Source organism: Thermobia domestica, chromosome 12, assembly GCF_964235325.1.
Source record: "Thermobia domestica chromosome 12, izTheDome1.hap1.1, whole genome shotgun sequence".
In the NCBI taxonomy this organism is placed as follows: Eukaryota; Metazoa; Arthropoda; class Insecta; order Zygentoma; family Lepismatidae; genus Thermobia; species Thermobia domestica.
Window position 1 is genome coordinate 62,703,581 of NC_137465.1, and position 27,896 is coordinate 62,731,476.

General features: G+C 34.5%; 1 protein-coding gene across 1 annotated transcript in view; it reads right to left on the minus strand.

Annotated features, from left to right (window-relative positions):
• LOC145666486 (fibrillin-2-like) overlaps window positions 1–27,896 on the minus strand; it is a gene marked incomplete in the record, with an annotated part of 450,634 nt that overhangs the window by 29,470 nt on the left and 393,268 nt on the right. Inside the window, 6 exon segments of the mRNA XM_081733749.1 lie at window positions 741–980; window positions 3,867–3,992; window positions 15,850–16,053; window positions 19,084–19,332; window positions 21,081–21,213; window positions 24,824–24,933. Coding sequence (XP_081589875.1) covers window positions 741–980; window positions 3,867–3,992; window positions 15,850–16,053; window positions 19,084–19,332; window positions 21,081–21,213; window positions 24,824–24,933 — 1,062 coding nt within the window.

Here is a 27,896-nt window from a genome sequence, read left to right on the forward strand (position 1 = left end):
AACGTCAAGTCAAGTTGTATCAAATGATAATCATTTGACTTATATAGGCAATCACTGCCTATATAAGTGACTTTAGTTACTCATATGTCTTATATGCGTGAGTTTTTCATTTATTATTAAATTAGACTGCAAAATAATTGAACTTCAAAATTAAATTTATGTAACTTGCATTTAGACATACATTTGTACATATGGGTATTCTAATCTTTCGTAAGATTTAGAGTTGATGTCTTCCAGATAGCACAAATGTTGAAAGATATGAAAGGAGAAAGATGCAAGAAAATTAATGCAAGTAAATAATAACTTGCTGAAATGAAGATGAAGTGGGGATGGGAGCTGAGTGAAACCCAAGAAACTTCAATGACATAAAATTGCCTAGTTTAAGCTTACATGGTTTGGTATCAGGGGTGAGTTCTCAACGACTGAACCACCGTATAATCGTAATATGCTGAAGAAAGTTACAAAAATTTCGGGAAGATTAGTCGCCTAAGTGGACTCGAATAAATTAAATTTTCTTTCACCAATGCTACAGGAAGCTATATTTAACTTGTAAAGTAAAAGATAAATTTCTTTGTGTTTTATTTCTAGATTAATTGCATAGTAGAATGACAAGTCCTGAATTAGATTCCGTTGCTTTACTTTTCTCATTACTGGTGTTTCGAGATCTGAACGGTTATTTGACTATAATGTTTTATTACGAAAAAAATATTTAACCTTGCTATTAAATGTAATTAACTTACCCATACACTGGTCTCCAACTTGGTTGTAACCTTTAGGACATGTACACGTGTAACTGCCTTGAGTATTGACACATTCATGGGTACATACATGACGCCCTGTAGCACATTCATCAAGATCCCGACAACTCACTCCATCGGGGTTTAGAATGTATCCTTGTGGGCATGAGCAGATGTAACTACCATCTGTGTTCTGGCAGGAGAACTTACAAGGGGAAGGTGATTGTTCACACTCATTGACATCTGAAATAAAAGACATGTTAGTTTTATGCAAAATGACAACCGTCGTTTTAAGAGTTGAAACCTGACTACTAGACTAATTTTTTATAAGTACCATTTCAGTGAATACATCATACCACTTGTATAAGATACCCGAGAAGTTCCTGTACCCTTAGGTTTGAGTATCATAGAGAGCAACATGGGCTACATACGAACTATGTATCTGTATGTGCTTCATTGTGCTGTGCACACAGATGTATATGTGTCTCTATGTCCCCCCTTTAACATGTTGCGGGGCATCCGAGAAGTTATCGTTCGAAATTTTTCTTCCATACTCTCACGTAATTCTTCATCTATCCCGTACCTACAATGAGAGACGTGTGATTTGATTATTCCCTACAATAAGTTATCTGAGACCTATTTCTCAAAACTACTACTCTTGTATAACTAGTGTAAAAATTTTCAAAATAAAATATTGTACAATTGTATATACCATGAGATAATGACAAATTACAGGTATCATCATTAGTATTTAGAAATGATTTTTAATTTTATTTAAGAGTTTCTACTTTATGATATTTTATGATTAGTAAAAAATATATTACAAGACTTGCTGCTTTGAGAAATAGACCTCTGGTGTTGTAAGGTCTGGGCTTGATGCGGAAGCCATTTCTATGGAGATGAAAATGGAGAAACGCGCACCTAGTTCAGATATCTAGAAAGTGTTCATTGTGGAAATAATGCACTTGAAGAGTAAACTGGGCTGGAGCTCCGTCCTGCTGTACGCACATACGATTCCCTTCTCTTATAACTGAGGTATTAACCAGGTTTGCAACATGTGTAAATAAGCAAAAAGAGACGGCAGCACATATTTCCTCACGTGTCTCCTAACGTTCACCATACGGCCTGTCTTTGACACATCCTGAAGCCAAAATACGTTTCTCTCAATCGAGCAAGGTTGCTTAACGAAGTAGATCCTTTCCAAAACCATCTCTAAACGCAGTCATTACCTGTGTAATTGTTTTCCCTGTTTTTGGTCGTTCGTGCATCCACACATATGCCACTAACAATATGGTTCATAACTTATACTTATGCTGACATTGTTCTGTGATACTTACATCTCGGGGTACGGAAACTTCTCGAATACCCTGATATAAAACTAAAATAATTCATAGTTTCCCAGGCAGTGGTACACCAATTTAGGATGTAGCTAAGCCTCATCTAACATAAGACCAAATTCACCACTAAGCGATCGTATAACCAAAAAATGCAAGGAGAGTGCGGAGGAATTGTAGAAAGCACTAAGTTCTATTCTGAGAAGTTTTTCTTCAGCTGTCATCGCAAAACAATTCTAAATTCCTTTCGCGTTAGTTTTATATATACGTGTTTATATCCTCAGTGAGCTAAATACTATAATCATTATATGCAAGGTATCTTGAATTTTTCAACTGCTCTGGCTTCGTTCTAACTTTTTCCATGTTTCTAGCAAGATAAAAGAAAAGCAACGAAATATTATACGAATTGCAATTAGTACAACAATAGATTTGTTGTTCTAATATCCTTTCTATTATTATTCTAATATTGATTTTGTTATTCTTATATACAAGGGACGTTCAATAAGCTTTGCATAGATGGTTATAATATTGTTATTAGTTGCAATATGTTGATTAAAATTTAAGTGAACATACTTTGATCATTTGGCTACAAGACCATAGCAATCAATGTAGCCTCTATCTGCTATGATACATCTTGTCCAATGTTCTTTCCATGCCTGCAATGCACTTTGAGAAAATTCAGGTGGCTGACTTTTACACCATTGTTGCACACAAGAAATGAGGGTTTTGTCACTGTCGAATGCTTTTGTTCGCAGGTGAATGTACAGACGACCAAACAGGAAGAAATCCGAAAGAGCACGTCGTCTGGAGAGCACGTCCTACCTTATCCAGTGACAAATAATAATGCTCCTTGTTAATTGTGGAACCATATTTCAAGAAGTCTATGAAAATGACACTGCACTGATCCCAGGAAAAGGAGGCCTGATTTGGAAAGTCTAGTGTTTTTTGCAGCTGCTGCAACCAACGTTGGATACTGTCGCAGTCCAATGTGTAATCCCCATAAACCGGAAGCATGATGAATTGAATTGATGTAGCTGATTCATCACTGATTTTAAATAGGAATTCCATTACCGGCCCTTGTCGGGTCTTTATATATACACTTCAGTGTCCATTATTGTTTACCTCTGAACAGTAGGAAACAAAAATTACTACCATTTAGAAGCCAGAGGATCAAAGTATGTTCACCTCTGTGTAAAACTTATTGAACACCCTTTGTAGAATGCATTGTGATGCTTTTTGTCATGCATTCAGTGGAATAGGGCTGGATCAGCGATCTGAGAATCTTGGCTATCAATAGGAAGGAAACTTAAGACGGAATAACAATATATTAAACACGATATTTTTGAGGGGAGCTTCTTTTGAAACATAAATCTTGATTTAATTGCATTATTCAAAAACTTACATCAGCGATGTATATGACATGAAACAAAATATAAATCAGTCGTTAGTGAGGATATTTATGCTTTCTTCATGAACTATCTAGATTATCACCAAATAACATTCTATTTGATTATTATCTTATTGCGATTGTTCTGTCAGTCTGCGATTTCGTTCCATTTGCAAATAACTTCAATTAATTTTAGTGATCAGATTTAATTAGAGATTTCAAATAAATGAAACAAAAGTACTACCGTTAGTTAGATTTAACTTAATCAGCTAAGCAAAGAAAGATAAAAATTTTGTCTTTATGATTAAAAATAAAACTAATAGAAGCAAATAGGTAACAATAATAATTCTAAACATTTTTTAAAGAAAATAACAATGCTCCTAACGATAGAAAATCTTAATTACTTACCAAGGCAACGTGTGCCACTGTGATCTGGTTTATACCCCTTATTACAAATGCAACGATACGAACCCAGTGTGTTTATACACCGACCGTTTCGACATAAATCAGGTATTGTGACGCATTCATCAATATCTAAAAAGACAACATGTAATTAGTATAAATGTCTAACTATAATAGTATAGGTATTTTAATCCACATTTACTTACAAAATTTAAAAGAAAGAAATCTTAAATGTTGACTTATATTCTGTCACTAATATATTATTATAGGTTAGTTTTATATGTCCATGTAGTGTCGTGAAAAGTAAGAGAAAACAAATGTAAATAAAACATATATTATGTACAATGCATCATTAGAAGTTGTCCACTTATAATTTTGATTTCATTTAGGCAGTAGGAAATTACATCAAGAAATAATTTTATGCAGCGGACTCTTTTAATGTTGTAACATTACAACTATTGCCCCAGCTATTTCCCGTCTGCCCAAATCATGCATAGAACACATCTATAAATTCTTCGTGCAAGTATTTCCATAGAAATTAACATTTCTCATCAGGGGTGGATAGGCATCACTAGGTGGGCGCGGGCGCTTTTTCCCCACACGGGGCACTAGCATCTAAATGTCACAAATCAAATTGCACAGTTTTTCCCAATAGTATTAACAATTAAAATATATTCTTTCATCAATATAGAACTCCTTTGTGGGTAAGCGGTTAGCATACGTGCCTTTGGCGTGGGAGACCCGGGTTCGTTTGCCGGCGGGAGCTCATGGGGTTGTTTTGATTCCACGTAAATCAGTAGGTCTACGTCTGATATAGCCACACTGCTGAAAGGGACGTTAAACTCAAAATCAACTTAACTCCTTCGTCAATATGTTATTCTGAATTGTTCAAATTATCACATGAAGTTCAAGAAGTACGTATACTATATTACAGAATTAGCAGATGTTTTAGTACTACGCTACTTTTTGATGCTACTATAACCGCTACCAGGTTATAGAAGGATTTTTTGTGGACACTCTGTATATTTCGTAGACAGTGATTATTATTTTCAATTCGTACTTTATTCTGCAACGCACATAAGTTCTTTCTTTGGTGGGAATTGCTTCTTTCCCACACAATTGGACAAGGAAGTCTTTCATCATTTTTCATATATATATTTAAAACATTGCTTTTGCTGAGAACATTTCAGTTAGTGACTAACCATTTCAGTGTTTCTCCCTGACTCATTATATACACAGTATATATTCTGCAGTTATTGGGAACTGAATTAAGCGCTTTCTTTAATCGCTTATGGAAACATTACAATAGATTAGAGAAATACGGGCTTACCAGATGTCCCAGTAGCCAAAGTGGCACCAGCCTCACAGTTTTTGCAGCTCGTTATCTGTACTTTCTCACGCCAGTGTTATCGCCGTGTCTAGTGCATTATGGGCAGTTGACTAAAATTTAACATAAATTGTTTTCTATATTCTGTTTGTATGTGCAACTGAACTGCCAACACTTTTCCGTTGACCATTGCAACCCGTAGCTTGAGCTTGGATGCTCGAGGAGTTCGACTCCGGTGTTGTACGCAGCTACCACGCACGTTGCGTTGGTTAAGTTTTGTGAAGGGGCACAAGCTATTTAGCCGGTGAAGGACGATTTCTTACGGCTAGCCCCAACTAGTGAAATCCCAGGTCCGCAGACCTTGTGCGTTTAAAAAGTTATATACGCGCCCTCCAATATCAGTATTCCACTGTGGAGATCTTCTTTTCGTTTATTTGCTGAAGATTCACCTTTACGCTGAAGGACTGCTCAGCGTAACAACTGGATTCATCGTGGGACGATCTAGACAACTTTTCCCCAGTGCTAATCCCCCAAGTGTGTCAAGGGTGTGAGAGAAGAATTTGTAGTGATATCTGAATCATAATCATATATATATAAAGGGCTATATTGCCCGAAAAGGGCAAAGCGTGATTTCAGCGACTAAAATTGTTATACATCCTCAGTGTTCAGTGTTGTGTCCATTCCTCTTTGCTATTTTTTTTAATAAAATAGTGTTCTAATAAATAAGTATAGTGTTGTTTAATCCAGTGTGTTTTCATTGTTTGTATGAGTGATGTTTGTGTGCGTTATGGTCTGGATGACCGTCTGATCGTCCGTGAGGTTTTCGAGACGAGACACCCGAACCTCTCGGCGCCTAATGCTCATCTCATTATTGAGACCGACGAGCTTTTTGGAAACAGTTTGTAACCTTTCTTGGAGAGGTCTTCATCGTCCTGTCCAGGTAAGTTAAAGTATCAGGAGTATACTTATTGGTAGTACCACGAGCCACGGACAGCGAACAGAATACGGAGTGGTTACAAATAAATGTTCGCCCGAACAGTGACCCGAATTCAGGACGGTTACAAATAAAAAGCCGCCCGAACAGCGACACGAACTCAGGACGGTTACAAATAAATGGAAGCCCGAACAGCGACTCGAACGCTGGGCGATTACAAATAAATGTTCACCCAAATAGAGACCTCGAATTAAATTGGTTGTAAATAAATGGCGCCCGAACAGGGACCCGAATCGAGACCGTTGGTGCTCGAATATTTATAAGATAAATATTTTAATATATCACTTCTTTTCCAGCTTAGAACCAGTAATCTGAAAAGAAAAAAATCTCTTTCAGGTGATTTGAATCATATGTTTTTGTGATAATATATTTTATTCTCATGATACGTTTTAAGTTTTACTCTTGTCCAAAATGGAACATCAGGAAGCAGATATCATTACTAGGATGAATTCACTTTTCGAAGATTTAAAAAAGGAAAATAGAGAGAACCTAGCTAAATTAAAACAGGGAAACAAAGAAAATTTTGATAGATTAGAACAAAAAGTAGATAAAAACGAAGAGAATTTTGCTAGACTAGAACAGGGAAATAAAGAAACTCGTGCTGAAAATAAAGAAAACCTAGCTAGATTAGAACAAAAACTAGATAAAAATAATGAAAGAATTGAGAGATACATAAAGGAAAGGAAAGTTGATTTTAAAGAGACTTTTACTGAGGTAAAGAGCGAATTAGGGCAAAAGATAGACGATTTACGGGACGTATTTCGTGAAAATAGTCAGCAAACAGTAAATACTGAAAACAGCCAAGAAACAGAGAGCGCTGAAAACAAAACACCGGAATGCGAACCCCAGTTACAGTCAGATGTTCCTACTGGATACGAAACACCGGAATTTGAGCTTCAGTTAGTGACTGATATTCCTAGTGTAAACAAAACATTGGAATTGGAACCTGAGCTAGAGACTAACACTCCTAATGAAAAGGAAACGCAGGAATCTGAACTCCATTCAGAGACAGGTAGTCTAAACCAACCTCGTAACAAATCTGGCAATGATTTTATTCATTCAGAATCCAGTAACACCACTTGTAGTAACAGTAGTAGTGAAAATTACGAACATATAATTGTAGACGACAGAGGTCGTAAGCGCACAAAAACAAGTATCACAAACTACGGAGTGAAAAAGCACAAACGAGGTTATAGTTATTGTAATAAGCAAAGATACGCAGACCGGAGCGTAAACAATACGAAATTTAAAGGGAATCAGAACCAAGACCGCACTCGAAAAGGCAGTAGCAGAAACAGAAGGAGTCGTAAATCACGGTCACGTAATTTGAGTTATCAGAAACTAGACAGGAACCGCAACTTGTGTGATAACATTAAGCATAGATTTGTACATAGAGATAACCACTGTAAGAATAGACGAACAAATCGTAATTATCAAAGTAGAAATAGTAATCATAGGAAAAGAAAAAAAAGTAACCAAGACTTTGTGTGTTGATACAAATTTTTCTCCTAGGAGAGCGACGCATTTCTAAGCGATAAACATGTATTCATTTTTCTTCCTTTTTGCTTTTAGTTTTTGATCGGAACACCTGGATACGAAAAGAGAACTACGCATTGTTTTTAAAAACTTCTTTTGCTTCTAGCTTTTAACTGTTCAGCAAAGAGCAGATAACACGTTTTTCTTTCTTTATTTTGATAAGATAGTCGCTGCATTTTCGACCACCTGTGTTTATGGTTACGAATAACGGGTGATACACAGCTGATTAATTCTTTTCCTCTTTTTGTCTTTGCTCTGTGTAGCACTTCATACCTCAGTCAGCTGTGCATTTGTGTTGCAAACCTTATCACTGACTTACTATTAGTTTAATGTTATTAATTTTTTCTTGTTTTCATTTCAGATGTTTGAATTTAGATTTTTTAATAAATAATTAACGTATCATATACGTAGGGGAATTGCATCTTAAAAGCAATTTGAAATCTTGGCGCGATTTCCGTATCCCCAGCCAGTGGGAAGATGTTTTGGCGTTATAATATATATTTTTATTGTGTTTTAAAATTTAAAAAAAAATCTTTTAGGATCCCTTCCCACTTTCGAAAATCTTAAATATGTTATTACATGTTATTTAGAATTGATGTTCAATTTTCTTTTCAGGATTTAAAAAAAAAATGATCGAGATGCCCAGGAAGAGAAAATTTTTAGTTGTTAGCTATGTATATATTTCTGTATTTGTAAATGAAACTTAGTACGTAATCTCATGCGTAGAATATGGAATTCTACATTTATAATCAATCTCGAATTTCTTTTTCAATGTTAATCTTAGATTTTCGTTTTCATTTTGATAGTAACCCGTAATTAAGCATGTGTATTCTTAGGTTAGATTTTTTGAGTATATTTGTCTAGTAATATTCTAGTGAATGTTTATGAACCGTAATTTTATTATGTGTATTTGTATGCTAATGTGTTACAATGTTTAGTTTATACATTAATTTTCAGAAAATTATATTTTTTAGTCACAGTATGTCCCAAAACTATTTGGAATTTAGTAGTAAAATTGTTATTGTTATGGAGGATTTTTTTCTTTTTTTTTAATCAACATGGCCAAAGGTTTTGGAATATAAATCTTTAGGTTTCAGCCATAACAAACAGTATGGAGGATTTCCTTCAGAAATCAACATGGCCAAAGATTTTGAAATACAAATCTTTAGCTTTCAGCCATACTACCATTGACGGATGATTTTCTTCAAAAATCGACATGGCCCATTATTTATGAGGTTTCAGCCGTCTCAGAAATATTGATATAGATCCCGAAAAATAAACTTATTTTTTTTCCAACAGCATGAAGCCATAACGATTTTTTTAAAAATTATTTTGTTAATTATTTCATATGCTCGATGACTTTGAATTTTAATGTGTTAATAAGATTATTTTGAATATTTGTAGCGAAGATGCCTAAGGAAGCTTGTTACAGCTGTTTTGTAGGGAATTTTATCTTGATGTTTCAGACCGACCAGAGAGTTTTGTAATGTCGTTGACTATATTCTTGTTTGTATCTCATGTTTTTCTTTTAATAGGTCTCATGTATTTTGTCTTATAGAGACATATCTTTACGATGCTACGAGAGCATTTGTATTTTGTGTGTTTACACATCTTTTTCCAGGTGGATGATGTACGTTATGTTCCAGGGAACATACGTGTATTTTACTGAATATTAGTGTTGATATTTCAGTTATGTATAGAAACATTTTGTAAGTGCCTATGGTTGCCGGCCTTCCCTCGTTTCTAGTTTTGCCTCGCATGTGTCGATGGCATATTTCGTGTGTAAGTACGTGTAGTATTACACATTTTTCCCACCTATGGTTTTGGTCAATTCATGACGTAATGACCATTTATTTTCAGGAATGTTTGGACTAGTGAGTCAACTTCCTTGATTCAGACCTTCGAAAAACTTGGAACAATATTGAATAGTTTTCAACACTTTATTAATAAATTTTTTGCAGATAATACCCATCTACTCTGGTAACCCTACAATGTTTACGTTTTTGGAAGTGAACAACAACCATTATTCTAGGCCTACGCTAATAATAACTTTGTTTCAGAACGAAACCATTTGTTGTATTGAGCATTATTGAATTAAAGTCTCGATTTTCACGACGAGCAGATGGCATTTAATCTTATGGCGTGCCAAATTTTCTTCATACATGTCAACGAAATCACGATCTTTTTCTTTGATATGCAGAATCATGCTTGTTTCTTGGAATCACTATGAACGTCATCTTTGACACTTAAGTTTATTTTTTTTATTTTTGAAAAACGATTTTTCGTTCTTTTCTGCCAAACAACACGAGGCACAGTTAAAAAAAAAGGGACATAGAGGTGAAAATCTTATTTTGTTTACATATTGTCAGTTTATCATGTGTTTACATTTCTATTCATTTTACTTTTTCAATGATTTTCATATTTTTCAAATATATCACAGTAATATCGAAACTTTAACAATAATTTTAGTATTTCAGTACCTTTAACATATTTGCTATTTGCATATTCATTCATATTTTGATATTTTAAATACAGATATCAGTATATTTACTAATGTTTATTGAAATATTTGATAATTCTTTAAGTCGATGTTTTCTTGAATAGCTACAGTGTGTGCATATTTACTTCATATTGCACAAAATAAAGTGATCGAAACGGAACACTTAAACATTTTACGAAAAGTATTTGTGTTTAAAAAAAAAGAGTAAGAATTAAATAGCCCTATAAACGCTTTCTGCGAACTTTAAAAAAAAAAGTTATCATACAGGTGTTATAACCGTACTTCGCTTATCACACCAGTGTAAAAAAAAAAAATCTCCCCTTCTCCCCTCATCAACTCATCGTTGGAGAACCATGGAGAATACTCACACAAGAAGACAGCATGGTTTCAACATGTGAAGAAACGGAAGATAAGGAAACCCAACTGCACCAATTGTTCAAGAGGATCTTATTACTTCATGGAACACTTGGATTGAACATTGCTCATGCAGGAACCTCATCACTTTGTAGTGAGTGGACAAGTTCTTTAACTATTTTAAATAGCCCTTTTTCAGATGAAAAACCATTCATCGTCTATGCACGTAAGTCTCACACCATATGACAGTGTTGCCAACTAACTAATTTTAAATTTCAGGTGAAAAACGTAATTTTATTCATATTTCGTCATACGGCCAAGGGTTCTCAACCTGTCTACGTGTGCACTCGACAGGTCGTTCCACGTTTCAGACGCCATATATAACCGCTACCAGGTTTTAGAAGGATTTTTTGTGGACACTCTGTATATTTCGTAGACAGTGATTATTATTTTCAATTCGTACTTTATTCTGCAACGCACATAAGTTCTTTCTTTGGTGGGAATTGCTTCTTTCCCACACAATTGGACAAGGAAGTCTTTCATCATTTTTCATATATATATTTAAAACATTGCTTTTGCTGAGAACATTTCAGTTAGTGACTAACCATTTCAGTGTTTCTCCCTGACTCATTATATACACAGTATATATTCTGCAGTTATTGGGAACTGAATTAAGCGCTTTCTTTAATCGCTTATGGAAACATTACAATAGATTAGAGAAATACGGGCTTACCAGATGTCCCAGTAGCCAAAGTGGCACCAGCCTCACAGTTTTTGCAGCTCGTTATCTGTACTTTCTCACGCCAGTGTTATCGCCGTGTCTAGTGCATTATGGGCAGTTGACTAAAATTTAACATAAATTGTTTTCTATATTCTGTTTGTATGTGCATACAGGTGAGTTAACTGAGTGATTTTTGAACTGAACTGCCAACACTTTTCCGTTGACCATTGCAACCCGTAGCTTGAGCTTGGATGCTCGAGGAGTTCGACTCCGGTGTTGTACGCAGCTACCACGCACGTTGCGTTGATTAAGTTTTGTGAAGGGGCACAAGCTATTTAGCCGGTGAAGGACGATTTCTTACGGCTAGCCCCAACTAGTGAAATCCCAGGTCCGCAGACCTTGTGCGTTTAAAAAGTTATATACGCGCCCTCCAATATCAGTATTCCACTGTGGAGATCTTCTTTTCGTTTATTTGCTGAAGATTCACCTTTACGCTGAAGGACTGCTCAGCGTAACAACTGGATTCATCGTGGGACGATCTAGACAACTTTTCCCCAGTGCTAATCCCCCAAGTGTGTCAAGGGTGTGAGAGAAGAATTTGTAGTGATATCTGAATCATAATCATATATATATAAAGGGCTATATTGCCCGAAAAGGGCAAAGCGTGATTTCAGCGACTAAAATTGTTATACATCCTCAGTGTTCAGTGTTGTGTCCATTCCTCTTTGCTATTTTTTTTTTATAAAATAGTGTTCTAATAAATAAGTATAGTGTTGTTTAATCCAGTGTGTTTTCATTGTTTGTATGAGTGATGTTTGTGTGCGTTATGGTCTGGATGACCGTCTGATCGTCCGTGAGGTTTTCGAGACGAGACACCCGAACCTCTCGGCGCCTAATGCTCATCTCATTATTGAGACCGACGAGCTTTTTGGAAACAGTTTGTAACCTTTCTTGGAGAGGTCTTCATCGTCCTGTCCAGGTAAGTTAAAGTATCAGGAGTATACTTATTGGTAGTACCACGAGCCACGGACAGCGAACAGAATACGGAGTGGTTACAAATAAATGTTCGCCCGAACAGTGACCCGAATTCAGGACGGTTACAAATAAAAAGCCGCCCGAACAGCGACACGAACTCAGGACGGTTACAAATAAATGGAAGCCCGAACAGCGACTCGAACGCTGGGCGATTACAAATAAATGTTCACCCAAATAGAGACCTCGAATTAAATTGGTTACACTACTGTATCTATCACCTTTTCATTCGAAATATTCCTTAACAAATCCTTTTCAATAGACATCAACATAAATGTTTCCAAATGTTCCTGCTGAGACATGGTATTCCTTAACCTTTTTTTTATGTATTTCAGTTTTGAAAAACTTCTTTCACACGTTACTTAAGTTACGGGCAAAGTCAGTAGAAATGTGTATGCTAGTAGCAAACTTGGATAAGCTCTGCAAAATAATAATAATAATAATAATAATAATAAAAAGCATTGGACACTTTTTGCAAAACGTTTTGCATTCGCGTTCCTCCTAAAGAAGTGTATTTTCTCCTAATTCTGAATGACTTGTGCCATCAGCACAATCAGTCGTTTCTTCCCAGTTATACTCGTCATCAAGACTGGCTTTTTCAAGAATTCCCACCTCTTTGAAAAGTCCAAGTGAAGACTTTCATAGAATAATTGGAAACTTCTTTACTGAATGTTTTCAAAGGGTGAGTAAGTTTATTGAATGCCATGTTTGGAAGTTCTCTTACTTGGTTGAAGTTTCTAGGGTCCAAACAATGCATAAAGTACCCTATCTCTCTTCTTGAATCTTGAAGAAATATTCAAAATTACCGTATCCAATATTGTGTTGAATGCTTCGATGCAGTACCTGGTCATTGAATCAGAGGCAGCTTCATCTCATTATTCATAGGGAAACATTCTCTTCCACCTCCGAAGGCAAGTTGCCAACAGTTCAGTAGAAACAAGGAAATCACGTTCTAATTCTTCAAACTTATTATTGGACAATGCTGCAAATCTTAACACTCCATCCTTAACATATTCAAAATCAGCTCACTACTCTTTCAGTTGGAACAGAGTAGTCTGACCATTCGATACGCTATAATACACCAACACCTTGTGTTGAGATAGTTTGACAGAGGGTCGTCACTTGAAACATTTTCAGGAGCACATGTGCTGTCAGAATTGTTTTGAACTTGAGAAGTCCTTTTATATACCCTTTCGCTTTATACCTAGCTTATGGTTTGATATTTTCTGTAGAAGCAAATTTTTTCATTGTTATGGTCAATTCTATGTACAAAGCACTTTCTGCGTTCGAAAATAACCAATTTTTTTTTTTTTTTTTTTTTTTTTTTTTTTTTTTTTTTTTTTTTTTACAAAGCAGAGTGTTTTCCAATATCTTGTTTCTGTACTTTTGTTGACATTTGATCTTACAAATATCAATTCGCAGATAATACTCATGCATAAATATCGTACAGTCATTGAGAAGAACAAACAATGACACAGAATCCATGCAACTTTTTGTCAGATCACATATGACAAGATTGAGTATATGAGATAACACGGCATATGTAGCTGATCATATATATTTTGAAAAATCCGAATGTTGTTCTTGCATGCTACTTGCGCAATCAGTAGAAATTTCCAATACACTTCTTAATATGAAGGTTCAATTTGTGCAGAATTTCCAGCAATAAACCGCAAAGATACTGTCCTGTGGTAGATATGCATTTTACAATGGCAACAATTCTTTTTTGACAACAGTGTAAACAACATACTGTAAAACAACAAGCAATGGCCTGCTGAGTAGTATTTAATAGAACAGAAAACATTCCAGCTTAAGACTTCTTTCGAAATATCTTCTCTGATAAGTGTGTTAATAACATCCAAAACATAATTTACCGTGTTTATTTAAGGTTATGTTACCACCAGCCTGCTTGCTTCCTCGTATATGACTCAGTTTACTCTTCTCGATGACCTTTAATTTATTTTTAAGCGGAAGGTTAAATTTGCTTAACAAGAGAATACTATCCAAAAAGTTTCCATGATCTGTAGCTGTGTCTTCTAGTCTAGTCTAGGTTGCTACATTTCCTTTTCCTCTGTAAGTTCTCTTTTACCAGCGAGTTTCAGCACTTCGACAACTCAATGCATTACCTGTCTGTTGTTCGAAACCTGATACTGCCCTTGGTTTATCTGTTCATGGGGAAGTAGTTTCTTAACACTATGTTCTCTTTAGTTAGATACGTAAGCATTTACGCTGGTCTAATATATTTTGGAAGACTCGTGTTCTCTTACTCGCTTATAAGCGTGTTTAGTGTTACGTTCGTCACGTACAAAACTTTTAAGAAACATGTTTGTTCAGTCTGCGGAATAAGCTGTGCACTCTGGAAAAAAAAAAACGCATTTTGAGCAGTACACTATGACAGCCAAGCCCTGTTTGTGCAATCTGCTTGTTTATAAGCAAGCTCAGGATTAAAGGTTATGCTTTATTTTGGTTAGTAGAGACAGAACTCAAAAAGTAAAGGATAACATCCGTTTGTAGACGTATGAAAGGGTACGTTGCTCTGTTCTCTGCTACATCACGCTTTTCAATGTTTTCACTGACTTCGGAATCGGCATCACTAGAACTAGAGATTTTCTGTTCATTTTCTTCTTTGACAGCAACAATCACAGCTGATGTTGGAAGCGCACTTATTTCAAGACTCATGGAACTGAAACCTTCTTGTTCATTTTCCACTCTGGCAGTGACACTCGTAACGTGGGAGCATTAATTCCAGCATACATGAAACTAGAGTTTTCCTGTTCATTTTCCACTATGACAGTAGCATTCGTAGCACATGAGGTAGGATCGCTAACTTCAATACTGTATTCAGTCTATCTATTGGCAGTCTTGAAGGTTTAGGCACTAAATACCTAGGTAGATAAGTGATTTATATATATATATATATATGTATATATATGAATCAGCATCTGCTTCTAATAGGTTTGCCTTCCTTCCACGACGCCGCATCGATTTTCATGGTTTAAAGCTTGGTCCATTCAGTCCGATTTTTTTAATACGTTGTATCTTGGGGACGATTCTTTAGAGCGGTGCAACGGGCGACGACCGGTAACCCGGTGGCCCTATTCGCCCCTGTTTCTCATGTTGTCTGATACTCTTTCTTCTGAAAATTTCACACTTGCAATTCAAGACTTAACAAAAATTGACTACCGACCTACCATTTGAAACTACACAAAACATTGCGCCAAATAATTTCCATATATACTAAATACTTCAGAAAGGTTCCCTAAATAAGTCTCTACTAGTTCTAATAGTCATGGATATGGCTTCATAAGTTGGTAATATCCATGACATTACAAGGCAGATGGCTTTATTTTTTTGTCTTCTCTTCAACTATAGGAACAGGGTTTATTTGAATGACTTAGAAGTGACAGGGCGAAGATCCAGCTTTTCCGTATATATATAATTTTATATACTATGAGAAAGAAATTTTAGTTGTGAAGGTAAGAAACTCTGAGGAAATACAAAATACATCACGCATTACAGACTTACCATGGCCTTCTACAGAATATCCCGATTCGAGGCAAAGATCTTTGTATGCGTCTGAGCCAGACACAGGACATATCTCACAAAGTGGGCCCCAAGCAGCTCCCATAGTACAGCAACAATCCGCTTTGGTTACTTGCATCAGGCCGTCCGTATGTGTTGTGCATACTCCACCAATTAATTGCCGGAAGCAAAATCCTACTCTTCTGTCTAAAATAAATGATGAGATCATTACATTACAATATATAATTAAAATCCTAACAATGTTTATTTCAGAATAATATGTTTAATGTTGTCCGAAAGAAAATTTATAAATAATTAGTTATTTTAAAATCAGCCATCAGTATATACTTTCAACGTGTTTAGAAAATTAAATTTTTAAAAGTAAAATGACTCTTTGGAGAACTTAAATTGTGTATGTTTTACCCAAATTAATTGCTTTTTGCCTATGAGAGTTTTGATGTTTTCTATTAAAATGATTGAAAATATATGTTGGCACCGCATATTTGCAATAGTTTTCTTGATGCTTTAACTTAATCCTCAGGATGTCAGTGTCAAACTTGCAAAACGATCGTCGCTATAAGCAATTTATAAAATACAAATAAGAAAAATCACAACAGAGTCATGATTTTTAAATAAAATATTTAATAAATTTATATTAGATTAGCAGAGTACCCGCTCTTCGCATGGGGAGAATACGTTTAATTTTGGAAATAACTGGGTGAATTTGGATTTAAACGGTATGGGAAGTGTAGCTGTTCGTCTCAGCGACACAAAAACTATGGTTTCAACACTAATATCGGTCATTTTCGATCATTTATATATATACTTCCTTTCTGACACTTCCGATACCATTTAAATCCAAATTCAGTCCCGCAACTTGGGGGAGGTAATGTTCATCTCAGTGATCAAGAAAACTATGAATTCGGCACTAATATCGGTCATTTTCAATCATTTTTAAATATCTTCCCTCCTCCCCTCTCTTAAGTTGAATTGTCAAAGTGAAATGATAAAAGCCATCCCTGGTCCGAATCTTATCTATGTTGAAAATTTGATCGAGATCGGTCGGATAGTTCAGGAGGTATGAAGTCACAAAACATAGTCACTTTCATTTTTATATATATAGATAATTAGAGGATTAATATAACATATGAAAAACGTAATTCTTCAAGCAAAAGTATTGGTAAACACTAAAATATTATGATTCTTATATGTTCTGCAGAATTCTTGGTAGTCGAAACAAATTAAGGTTAAAAGTGGAAATGTGGAAAGGAATGTGGAAATTGGTAACGTATCTCAACAAGAAGACGAACCTAGGACCACATACATAGAAAGCAAACGCACTAGCCACTTGAGCACATGAAGATAAGTAGATTTACTTTTGTCATATCTTTCTTATCAAATATTTTACCGTTTTTTTAAACTAACTTCTGCATACAATCAACTTTAGCAGCTCAAAAAACTACTTGGTAAAGAGAAAAATTGAAAATAAAGGTTCACGTACGTGTGAAAGTAAAGTAAGAGACTGAAATGTGAGAAAGATTTTTCCAGGACAGTTCAGTTTGACTATTTACTTTTGTAGATATTACCAGAATCTTAAAAGACATTGCTTTAGCCAATTTATTTAATTGAGAGATTTTTGGTATCCTGCACATTTCTAAGCACAATCTTTCCGTTTTAGTATTAACTTACCTTATTATCACTTATGTGCTTACAACAAGTAGCTTATTAATCTCAATATATTTTGAAAGTATTATATTTTTAAAATTTGTTTACATTTTATTATGAACAAAGCATTTAAAATTGATTTTAAATACAGTATATGGTTGGAGCAGGAAATAAGGAATCTCGAAGTGGGCGAATTACTTATTACACGATAGTGAAAACATTATAATTATAATACAGAGAAAAAGATGTATTTTCGCTAAATGCTTCATCCAGTAGAGAAGAAAAAGTCTAGGAAAAACTTAATAAGAACGAAAGCAGCTTTGAGGAGTCTAGGTGGGTGTTATATGGTAATGCAGTCACGTAACAACTGGACAGGTGGGCTATACTGTAGTTCTAAAATCTTCACAGGGTACATTGATTTGTGAACATCTATGGTTTTCATAAATTACATATGACTATAGCAAAGACTTTTAAACAATTAAAAATATAAAAAATAATGATGTAAAATGCACATAATAATGATTCTATTAAAATATAAAGGATGCAGTACTGTTTTATAGTCTAAAAGCATTTTACGCTATTTTCTTGGTGATACTCCTTAGATAAATAACTTCATTAATAACAAAAATGAGTGTAGGTACGCGAAAGAAACCAACCCACTCGAGAAGGAATACAGAAAATCGCACCCGATGTACCAAAAGTTAAGAAAATTGTGATAAGGAGTAGGATGGAAATACAAGTATCACAGTTAAAGCTTTCGTACTGATATTTATTGATCGAAACAATGCCAACTTGAACAGATTTTTTTCTCCCTTCCCTGACTAAGTAAATAAGTAAACAAATATATACGACGCTAAAATACTATACATCTTGAAGCAGAAAGTATACTCTATTGACTAAGTTTAAGCAGAGGATGTACGGCATTTACCGCTGTATACTCTCGACTACATTCCTTCAGGTGGGTCGGTAAGAGTACTTGAGAGAGAATTAATGAGGAGTTTCCGTGAACTAGAAATGACTTATCTATTCCGCATGAAACGTAGAACTATTATATTTGAAAACAAAAGTATTTCTGATAAATTCTGTGACTAATTTGACACCATGTGTGATGTGAACACATGAATTGTTAAAATGTATCATCAATACTTTTCTGTTAAAATTGTCTATTAAGGCATGACACATAATTTAGAAAGAGTCTTTAGTTTTTCAGGGTTACAAAGTTTCAACTCTGAAAGAAAAGAATATTTCATATCAATGTTATGTTATGTTGTGTAAATTAATTATTATTATTCCGAAATTAAGACTACGTAGAAACAGATTTATAGAAGATATTTCGCTTTATAAATTTCGTATTAAATTTTCAAATATTTGTTTCCAGATTTCAAATGTGTACTTCAAAACTTTCTATCAGCTAACAAGGAAACTAAATCTAAAAACGTTATTGTGCAGTTAATACTGAAATTGTGCATTAATACTTTTAAAGGCTACTTTTTTATATTATTATTTTTGGACAAGTAATACTGTTTACTCAAAAGTAAAGCTAAGGAAATGAAATTTTAATTTTAATTTTACCTATACATTGTTTCCCATCACCAGTAACTTCAAAGCCATCGTAACATTCACATCTGTAGCTTCCTCTGGTATTGATGCAGCGACCATTTCTACAAACATTTGGATTCATCACACATTCATTGACATCTCTACAGTCATCCGTAAGTCCTACTTGTTGATAACCATCAGGACAAATGCACATAAACGTTCCAATCAGATTCTTGCACATATGCTTACAGTTGTTAGCCGGTGTAACACACTCATCCACATCTGGAAATATAACGTGAAGGTGTCGCATTTCGTAACATTACATGCAAGAAAGAAATATTAATAAATATTTCACATGAACATGAGAAAAGTGTTTTATCCTTCTAAAATGTTATGGACATTTAAAAAAAGACATGAGTGGTAGTGGGTAAAAGAAACTAAATAACAAAGATTATTACAAGAGTTTTGATGTTAAGTAGTTATTCTACGATTAGACTTCCTAATACTGTAATTCGAACTAAACGTTCCTCAGTCAGTGTTCAATTCAAGCCTTGTCATGTTGTGTTGACAGTATGACTAATTACATGCTTATGCACCATCTGAATTCTTAAAGGAATCTAACACAACTCAGGACAGAAATGTAATCTGAATTCATAAATGCCATCTATTCAGGTTATTGTAAATAATACATGTTAATTAAAATGGCTTAAGATGAGATGTAGATATGTATGTACTAGAGATGGCCAAAATTTTCCGGAATCGGAAATTTCACTTTCCAGATTTGGGAAAAATTCCTGAATTAAAAACATCCGAATTCGGAAAAATCCGGGATTTAGAAAAGTCCGGAATTCAAATTTTTTTCCGAATTCCGGATTCTTTCGAAATCGGAATTTTCTGAAATTGGGAATTTCTCAGAAATCGTATTTTTTCCGAAGTCCGGAAATTTTCGAATTCTGGAATTAGCCATCGCTAGTATGTACCCTCTATTACATCTCTGATACAGTATGAAGAGTATATCTTTCTGCTAATTGGGATGCAACACAATCCTACGATTCTTTTCTTTAGACTAAAGACAAGTAATCATAATATGTCTTATTTACTCGTGTGCTGAATCCACCCTATAATAGCCTCATCCAAGATTACGTGTTTGAAATAATAAATAAAAGAAAGAAAGAAAGAAAGTACGAATATTTTTTTTGTGTGTGTGTGTGTGTATGTGTGTGTGCTTCTGTGTTCAGTAATGATTCATTATCTGTGTTCTCCACTTGTTGATTTTCCATGTTGATCAATGTTGATCGTGAAGAAAATCATGTATATGATTACTAGAAGGTATGAAAAAAATGTGTAAGAAGTGGACGATTTTTTTCAAGCATGCTATTTAATTTAGCAGCTCTAATTTTCACTAGCACTTTATACAATGCGGAAGCGGTGATCTTTTTAGCAATGTTTACATGACGTTTCATGTTATGTCCTGTCCATATCTTTGACGATAAAAAGCTGAAAAAAATGTGAAAACAGTTTGCTAGTACACATGTTAATTAGTGAAATGATAGCACAATACGCTTCGAAACACTATTATTTTATCTACTAATTAATTCTTCGTTATCGGAAGAATTGACTCTAAAAAACAATCTAATATTTGAAACATCTGTGAGATGCAAATAAAAGACTAATTTTTAAAAATGGAATAATATTACGATATGATTCATCACAATAAAACACGATGCTAATGTCATTCGAACCACGCGAAACTTTACTTCGAAAGTAATCATTCTACCACTAAGTTACCATCGTTTCTGAAAGACGTGTAAATGTGCTAAACTGTGATACATCACAAGCTAATACGCTCTTTTAATATGGTCTTGAATAATGTCAAATTTTAAAAGCGAAAGATAAAGTAAATGTGTGAAATACTAAAATATAGATCTATATCAAAAACGGAACAAAAGAATTCTTTAGAAATTCAAAAATTTTAACGTACATTATGGTATCGTAAATTAAAGAATTGTTAAAACTGCACAAATACTTGCCTTGACAATGTCTACCATCCGGAGCTAAAGTATAACCATACGGACAGATACAACGGAAGGAGCCAGGCACATTATGGCAGCGGAAAGCACACTGGTTTCCCATTTCCTGACATTCATTCACATCTTCACAAACCTACAATAGTGGAGTCAGCTCAATAGAAAACAAACGCTAATAAGCAACGAAAATAAAAAATAAATTTATCAATATTCGAACAGAAATTCAGGAAAACATAATAAAACCTACAAAGAAATATATTCTAATTCCACCATGACGTATAAATTTTGTCTTTTACAAATAAATGGTACTAAGAGTTTTTTTTTTTTTTTGAATTTCTAGAAAACTTCACAACTACTAAAAATTAAAGCAGTTAATAATTGTAAGAAAGAATTTAAAATTCATTAGCTGTTTCTATAGCTGATTTCCTTAAATAATTACTATGTTGTTAAAAATATTTTCCTATTCGATACTAGAACATCGTTTATAGTAACAAATCCAATAAAAATTGTGATCTCAGTAAATTATTAGAACACTGATTATGCATCCAAAAATACTTCTAAAAGATTTAAATTTAGGAAAACATAACAAAACGTTTATTTTTATAATCACTACATCTATCTGACATGTATTTTTATCATGGTCTTTCTGTATCAATACTATGCATGTAATTCGTATATGACGTAACGTATACAACGGTATTGATTTGAAGTAAGCATATTTATGTCAAATTAGCTAATGTATTTACTATATATTCTTCATTTGCTTCAATATACACAGAAGGTTGCCCACGTTAAAAATAGTTGACTTTTACTGGCCCTCCCGAACGACGCATTAGGAAACCATTGTTACGTCCCGATACATTGCTGGCTCCGGTGCGGTCTGTACTAATAACAGTATCAGTGGAGCACGATTCGTGGAGCGACAAAAGTAAAAGTGACAGCTTTGAAGGAAAAGTTCATTTGTGGACTTTCCTCCGCCCATTATAGCCACTCAGCAATAGTGAAACACTGTAAACAAGAGTGTTTAATCGTCAGCAGAGATAATGCAGATCTCACTATCCGACAATGTGCCCAACCCTGCAGTATGTGATCGGCTCCAGCCTGCTCGATACCCCAATACAATGCGCGTCATTAGGAAAGCAGTGGCGCAGGACAATCCTCCAACGTCGAAAAGTTTGGCCATTTCACACGGTATTTCAAAAGGCACAGTTTCCATCATCCGGAAGAACCTCGCGTCGGAAGCGTATCACAAAGCTTGTGAACCGTCTCACAGGCTAGGGTACACATCCAAAAGACGTTCATAAACACCAGAAAACGTACCTCGCACGAGACAAGTGGAAATGGATGTGTACCCTGGATAAGGATTGGCTCTACCTAGAGGAGACTAATAAAGATTAATCCCTTTTCTACTATCAGACAGACCACAAGAGCCATTCTAACTTTGTACTGGAGTGAAAAGAAAAGTCTTCCAAGGGATTTCTGGTGTTGGCGAGATAATGGAATCGGGGAACGCTGCCACTCATTCAAGTGCCTTCCAACACCAAAGTTAACGTAGCTTACTTGCAGGAGAACGGCATGGATCCCCCTGTGTACACAAATTCTCCACCTGTACGGTGACGATACCACAAATGTATGTATCCGTATGACAAGGCCTCCAAGTAGAAGAGACGGGAATTCGAGTGATCCAATTTTCATTCATTCCTGTGAAATCTCCAGACACTTCATCAATGGAGGGTTTACACTCCTCAAACATGCACCTGCTCGACGCCGTTCTCGTACAATGCAGGATCTTCGTAAAGTTCCAAAGCAGTATGGTGAGAGATTCTCCTTCCATTTTATTCAGGAGTTTGCTACAGTCAAAATGAGTTGGGCCAGTGGCCATCACGTCAAACACAATCGGTGATGGAGAAATTGAATTTACTGGCCAGCTAAATGGTTCTAAGTCAATTATATTTGTCAGGAGCAAAATTCTGTATGTGTGTTACGATCTGTAAACTATAAAGTCACTCATCGAAGAAATGAAAGAAATAATTTTGTATTACATAGTGTAGATGCTATCCTTTCTTCTGTAAATTTTCTACTTGCGTTTACATTTGTTTAAGTAACTAAGTGCTAACGCTGTGGCTTTAATGAACTTGCAAGTGCAACATCTATTTTTAATGAAACCCGTCACTGGATCCTATCCTCTGCAAATACAATTGATCAAGATTGTTATTACTCACCTTCCTCTACTCTTAAACTGATTTTTTTTTTTTTTTTTTTTTCGGATTCAAGTTGAGAAAGTTGCTCAATCATTAAACTTCATAGTGAGTATCTACCAAGAAATATAAACGAAATGACGTTTTAAATTTATCTTTTTCTTAGTATTTAAAGCTTTAAGCAATATTTCAGTGTTTTAGCATCTTTTGTTTCTTTCAGAAGTGCACAAATTCATATATCAAAGTTTTAACAGAATATTATTATCTTCAATTCAAAAAATTCAAAATTTCTGCTACTTCATCTATAAATAGTTTTTAGCAATAATGAGTTGAAGGTAACTCCATACTATAACGTGTTCTGCAACTTAGTTTCCACTCTTTCACCGATGAAGACGGAAATTGTTCGTTGAAAAGTGCATGGTTAACTTGGTGAAACTTTATGGTCGCTTTAGGTAAGTTTTTCAATATTTGCCTTATATTATCCTTCCATCTACCTCTCAGCCTAACCAAAGGTGTTTTTCTTCATGAGTTTTCCAACTAATACTCTTTGTGCCCCTTGCGGTTTTCCATGACAGCCACAAGTTCCGTCCAGTTTAGACATCTTGATTTGATTTCCCGTCATATACTCCTCGATGCTAGATGTTGAGTTCCTGATTTGAATAACCTTCTCTATTCTTCCGTCATTATTCAAGATTAAAATAAATACTTGTACGAAATGGGAATTATATACATTTTTATTATCTTATATATTATAGAATCGGCTAAGTACTGGTCATGTCGTCGTGGACTCAAGTAGAAGCATGTAGTTGTTACTTTGCTGCATCCGCGCTATTAAAGTAGTAGCATATTTCCGCCGCAAATCTACATATTATTTGCAAAAAAGCAACAAGGTCATTCAGATTACAATTGCGACACTTGGTGTTGTTACTGTCGATTGACAGCAAACGAAATATTATTTATCACATTTTGTAATTGTTCCACTGTTGCAAATTAATATTCATAAAACTTTATATTCGTATTTACATAACTGATTGAATTTGAAAAAAAAAGATTAGCAACATTAAATATGTTTTAAACACACTTAATTTAAAAGTGTTCTACTATAATTAAATTAGAATTGAGTGCACATTTGAACTGCGGACGCCATCATCCATAGGAGCTCGTACCTTTGTGTACATATCTGAGAATCGCCAACAAGGTGATAGCTCGGAGCTCTTGCGTGGTGCGGAGCCAGAAGTATGCCCTTGATAGATAATAAGTAAGAACTCACACAATAGGGATTTTCTTTAAAATATAAATTAACTATGTATTACGGTCAGAAATATTTTGATCTAGTAATAGTTGTATCAAACGTAAACATTTTTTTTTAATTTCAAGAACATAAACATGTGTCAAGTAACATAAAATGAAAAAATAAAAGAAATAGTTTAATAATCCTGCAGTTCACAAGTATTTCACCTCTCTTTTTAAAGAAATCGTAATTGAATAGAAATCAATTAATGCTACATACCATTTATACTTCTAATACTAAATGCATTTTATAATTACCTGCATTGGGCCAGGTGCGTATCCCTCACTACATGTACACTCAAAACTTCCAACAACATTAGTACAAGTTCCGTTTCCACAAACATTCGCTATAGCACATTCGTCATCATCTGCAACAAATCAGTTAGACCTAATTATTACTAGAATTAAAGCTTTATTATAAATATACTAACAAATGTTAAACTTCGACCTCTAAGGCTACTATTTATAATGTTCAATTTATGATATATTGAAAGATGAGGATGCTTCAATATATTTTTTAAAGCTGAAACTCAACAGAGTGAGATGTTTCAGAAAGCATAGTTAACAAAAAAGTTCCAGAAGGGAAGGATAAAATATGAAGCCTCTCCCCTATGAATTGAACAAACTTTTCTTTTACAAGTGACTTCACCAAATAGTTTCCTAAAAATATAACATTAATTTGAATACCCTACAAAGTTTCATAGATACTTCTTTTCACGACTATGACTAGCGAGATTTATGTTAAGCAGCCTCCTCTTTGAAATACTGAAGTGTTTATATTAATAGTCAAGTGAACAATAATTTAAAACATTAAATGTTGAAACATTTAGCTCTTAGATAGACTATAGAAAGGGAGGAAGAGAATAAAGTAAGTGAGAGTTTTCGATCGTGTGTTACAGTCAATCATTATCAGTCAATCATCGTGTGACATTCTGCATAGAAAACCGGAAAAAATAACAGTCCATTTGGGTCAGGAATAGCGAATGAGCGCGCCATTCGCCTTTGGTTTGTCAAATTTCATTCCGCTTACACAATACTGCAAATTAAGCCCATGACATCGACCAACATTACTTTCGGATGAATTCCTCGGGATCATCCTGGAATTAAGCCCTTGGAAAAGTATTCGTACCATTGCAGATGAGCCAGGCATACACCATGCTACTGTCGTACAATCGATAAGATAAAAAAGAAAAAAAAATGACTGGCTAACCGTCTGGTGGTGTGCAGTTCTCTGAGTGTAAGGTATAATCGGGAAAATTTCCTGCATCGGATTGTCACTTCAGATAATAATAATAATAATAATAATAATAATAATAATAATAATAATAATAATAATAATAATAATAATAATAATAAATAAAAAGAATCTTATATGACAATCGCACATAGTCAGGACAATGGGTGGATCGTGATTAATGTCAAGCATGGTTTCCTAAACCATCTCTCCACCCACAGAAAGTGTTTTTCTGGTATGGTGATCTATGGGAGAATAATCCATCATGTTCTTCTCAGCTGAGGTGAAACCAACAATGTAGATCATTACAGTGCTGAATTCTATGAAATGCACAGCAAAATTGTCTACTAGCATCCAGCAGTAGTCAACAAACATGATGTTTTCATGTTTCATGACAATGCTGTACCACGAACAACGATGAAGACCCTCCATGAGTTACTGTATGAAACCATTCCTCCCCCACCGTATTCCCACTGACTACTATTTTGACTACCACTTCTTCCAGCATCTCGAGACTTCTTGGGAGGAAAGACCTCTGAGATGTATTTTTTTTTTTTTTACATCGGAGACTCCAATTTTCTTTCACCACTGAATCCAGTCGTTGGCTAAGCGATGGCGATGGCAAAGATGTGGTTGCAGACAGATTCTCTTTTGATTATCCAAGTATAGTTTATCTTTTTTTCCTTCGCCTTTGGAAATGACGCACCTGGGCAGATGTTTCATCCGCACCAATCTAATACATGTGTGACTATTGTAATATAAAAAATACATAAATTAGATAAATTATAGTTTTCTCACAATTCTTTTATTCCGTTAGTCTTTTTTCACTTGGATAATGTATTACAAGAGGAGTCTTTTCATCTATCCACCTAATTATGAGCTAGGTGGCCGCAGTGGCTCAGTGGTAGAGCGTTCACCTCTGGTATTTGGGATCCTTAGTTCGATCTAAGCTCACGCCAAGTGAGCTTTGTAGTGGACAAATACTATATGCGTGGGTTTTCTCGACGTTCTCCCGTTACCTCTCACCCTCTTTATTTCACCACTTCATCCATTTCTCTTCATCACCATCTTCTTTAGCCTAGCTGGCATAACGGTTTCATTTTTTCAATGAGCTAGGAAAATACAGTCAGTCGTTGAATGCTATTTTATACAATAGTGTTGTTCTGACGTACGAAATGAATTGTACGTGTTTGACGATAAGAAGATAAATAAAAAATACACACAAATTGAGGGATGGTGTACATGTCTTCCATAATTCACCTTAATATTTTTTTCTGTTCTGATTATGATAGGTTACTTTTTTTTTAAAAAAAAAAGGAAAAGAAAAATAATAAACTACATATATTAATCCCATTAAAGCAGATCATCACTTATGATATTACGCAATATATAGAGACAAATATGAAAAAGATTTAAAACTGGGGAATGTTAGACATTGTATTAAAGCGTTTATTTTAAGAGGTAGAAAAAAATGAAAGTTCTTCTTCAAAAGAATTCAAACATTGAAGAAGAAACTCAAAGGTTCAGCCAAGGTATACTCTAGCTTCATTACTTTCCCATTTTTAATTTTTCTTAAACGCAAAGTTCCTCAGGAAAGTAATTAGAACTTTATTTGATACCATTTATTTCTGGGACTAATTTATATAACTTATTTTTAACAGACACTAGAATTAAGGTATTCCTTTTAAATTGGATTAATCTGAATTTCTTCTACGCCTTTAGAACTTAATCAAGTTTTAAAAATAAATTTATTTGGCTGCACATTAAGTGCTGATATAAGTAGAGAACAGAAAAGACTTCAAAGCACGTCAGCCAGCATCACCAAGAACTCAACAGAGAAAGAACTAATATAAAACTCATGTATACACCAGACAATAATAATAATAATAATAATAATAATAATAATAATAATAATAATAATAATAATAATAATAATAATAATAATAATAATAATAATAATAATAATAATAATAATAATAATAACAATAATAATAATAATAATTTATTTTGAGTGCTGTGAATAGCTCTTGGGCAAAAATAAATCACTTTGCAAAATATCAGTATATAATCCGGTGCAGTAAGTTGAAAAGTAAAATG